We start from the raw sequence: 2,126 nt of genomic DNA, 5'->3' as shown, positions 1-2,126 counted from the left end.
TAAGATATAATTATGAATTTATAATATAAAAAAAAAAAATCAATCCTCTAGCCTTATATTGTTAAAATGTATTAATAATTTGACTACAAATAAACTTTTTTCCAAACTTATGCAATTTAATCTAAAGTCTTATTAAGTTTATTATAAACATTTGTACATATAAACATGTAATTTATACATACTTTTTAATCAAGCCTCATACTCACGAGCTTGTACATGGACACAATATTATATGTGAGTTCGGCTTATTTAATAGTCAAGTCTAAAATTTGGACTTGAACTGAGCTCATTTGCTAAATAAATAAACATAAACAAATTTTTTCTCAAGCCGAGTTCAAGTAGACCATGTCCACAATTTGACTAAAGGAAATCAAAGAAAAGAATACAAATGAGATCACTCAAAGTTTCATTACTTCAGTGACAAGCAAACACTATACAAGTCCTTGAAAGTTCTAGACTGATAGAACTATAGAAAGAAGTCCCAAGCCCCCAATAAGTGTAATAGTTCTCAAAAAACAAGAAAAAGCAAAAAGAGGATCCTGCCAGTTGCTATGATATAAGGTATAGATGGTGGTATTGACTATTGACTATTGACTATTGACAACCCAGCTAGCTCGTTACCCACTACCACGTTTTTGACCTCATCTATTTTCAATCGGGTACCTTTTTTGTCTCCTACTAGAATATGCTTTTCATGATACCTCTCACTCAATGGAGTTGGAGAGCATTCTTATCCTTAGCTCAAAATAAAGAAGAACCAGCCAAAATAATTAAAGTCTTCCTATCAATTCGGTGGCACGTACATTACAGGTAACCTAGCCCTGTTCTTTTCCTTTTTTTTTTTTTTTTTCCCCTCATTATTTTCACATAAAAATCTTTTATGCGTCTCATACATTTGGCGCAAGAGATACAATCTCCGCGTACACATAAAATATGTCAGTGTCATTCTTGTAATTTCATCACGCATCAGAGCCCTCCTTTTGTCGCGCACTGCACAACGATGTCGTATTTTGTATAACATGATCATGTCTCCCCACCTCGTTTTCTACATTGCTCTGAATCATCAGGTGTTTATATATAAAGGTTTATCATGATATATAGCCAAACACAACGAAGCTTCACACATCGCAATCTCATTTTCCCAATGGCTCTCAACACCACCTTCTTCTTCATCCTTTTCCTCTGCGTTCTCTCCATAGCACAAGCTTCCGTAATATACTCATCAAATCTAATATCTTCATAACAATCTTAGCAATTGCAATTTTTAACTAACTTTTTGTTGTTGTTGTTGTTAACAGGACGATGATTGTGTGTACACCGTGTACATCAGGACCGGGTCGGTCCTAAAAGGAGGTACGGACTCGATCATCGGAGCGAGGCTGTACGACGCGTACGGCGAGTACTTGGAGATCAAGAACCTAGAGTACTGGGGCGGACTCATGGAGCCAGGCCACAACTACTTCGAGAGGGGCAATCTGGACATTTTCAGCGGCAGAGGCGGGTGCCTTTCGGCTCCGATCTGCGCGTTGAATCTCACCTCGGACGGGTCGGGTTCCCATCACGGGTGGTACGTTAATTACGTGGAGGTGACGACGACTGGGGTCCACACCACCTGCGCACAGCAGTTGTTCACCGTGGAGCAGTGGCTCGCACTCGATACGGCGCCGTACGAGCTCACCGCCATTAGGAATTACTGTCCGTACGAAGATTCGGAGAAGAAGAATCGTCGTGGTCAGCTTAAATCTAGTGCGTAATAAAACGAAGTATTGTTGTTGGTGATGTTAAGGTTAATTAGGTTTATTAAGAGCTGTAATTTGCTAAGGTTTTTCTGCTAAATAAATACTATTGCTACTTAATGTGGAGTGAGATGAATGATGAATGATGAATGATGTATGAGTTTTAAGATTTGTTGGATCTGTGTTTGTCGGTGAGAATGGATCTATTTATTAGAATCAGACAAATTTACAACGTTTGTCGTCACAGTCTTTAATATTGGTATGGTCTGGATATTTAATGTGAACAATTTTTAATTAAGGAACGATGCCTTAATTTAATCTAATGGTAATGGGTGCTTAAAGCATTTTATTTTCATTATTTGGTATGTCAGATTCCAACAGGCTCTGTTC

At 37.9% G+C, this 2,126-nt stretch overlaps 1 protein-coding gene across 1 annotated transcript; it reads left to right on the top strand.

Annotated features, from left to right (window-relative positions):
• Positions 1 to 1,129: 1,129 nt before the first annotated feature.
• On the top strand, positions 1,130 to 1,907 carry LOC142623348 (PLAT domain-containing protein 3-like). Its single transcript, XM_075796744.1, has 2 exons — positions 1,130 to 1,210; positions 1,299 to 1,907. The coding sequence occupies exons 1-2, from the start codon at positions 1,145 to 1,147 to the stop codon at positions 1,752 to 1,754; spliced, it is 522 nt and encodes a 173-aa protein (XP_075652859.1). The 5' UTR covers positions 1,130 to 1,144; the 3' UTR covers positions 1,755 to 1,907.
• The last annotated feature ends 219 nt before the right edge of the window (positions 1,908 to 2,126 follow it).

This window comes from Castanea sativa, chromosome 2 (assembly GCF_040712315.1).
Source record: "Castanea sativa cultivar Marrone di Chiusa Pesio chromosome 2, ASM4071231v1".
Classification (NCBI taxonomy): Eukaryota; Viridiplantae; Streptophyta; class Magnoliopsida; order Fagales; family Fagaceae; genus Castanea; species Castanea sativa.
This window is presented reverse-complemented; position numbering and strand designations above follow the sequence as displayed.

Bases quoted from the DNA above. Each gene is read 5' to 3' on its own strand.
- LOC142623348 (XM_075796744.1), top strand. From the start codon at position 1,145: ATGGCTCTCAACACCACCTTCTTCTTCATCCTTTTCCTCTGCGTTCTC. The intron at 1,211-1,298 runs GTAATATACTCA...TGTTGTTAACAG, and splicing joins TCTCCATAGCACAAGCTTCC to GACGATGATTGTGTGTACAC.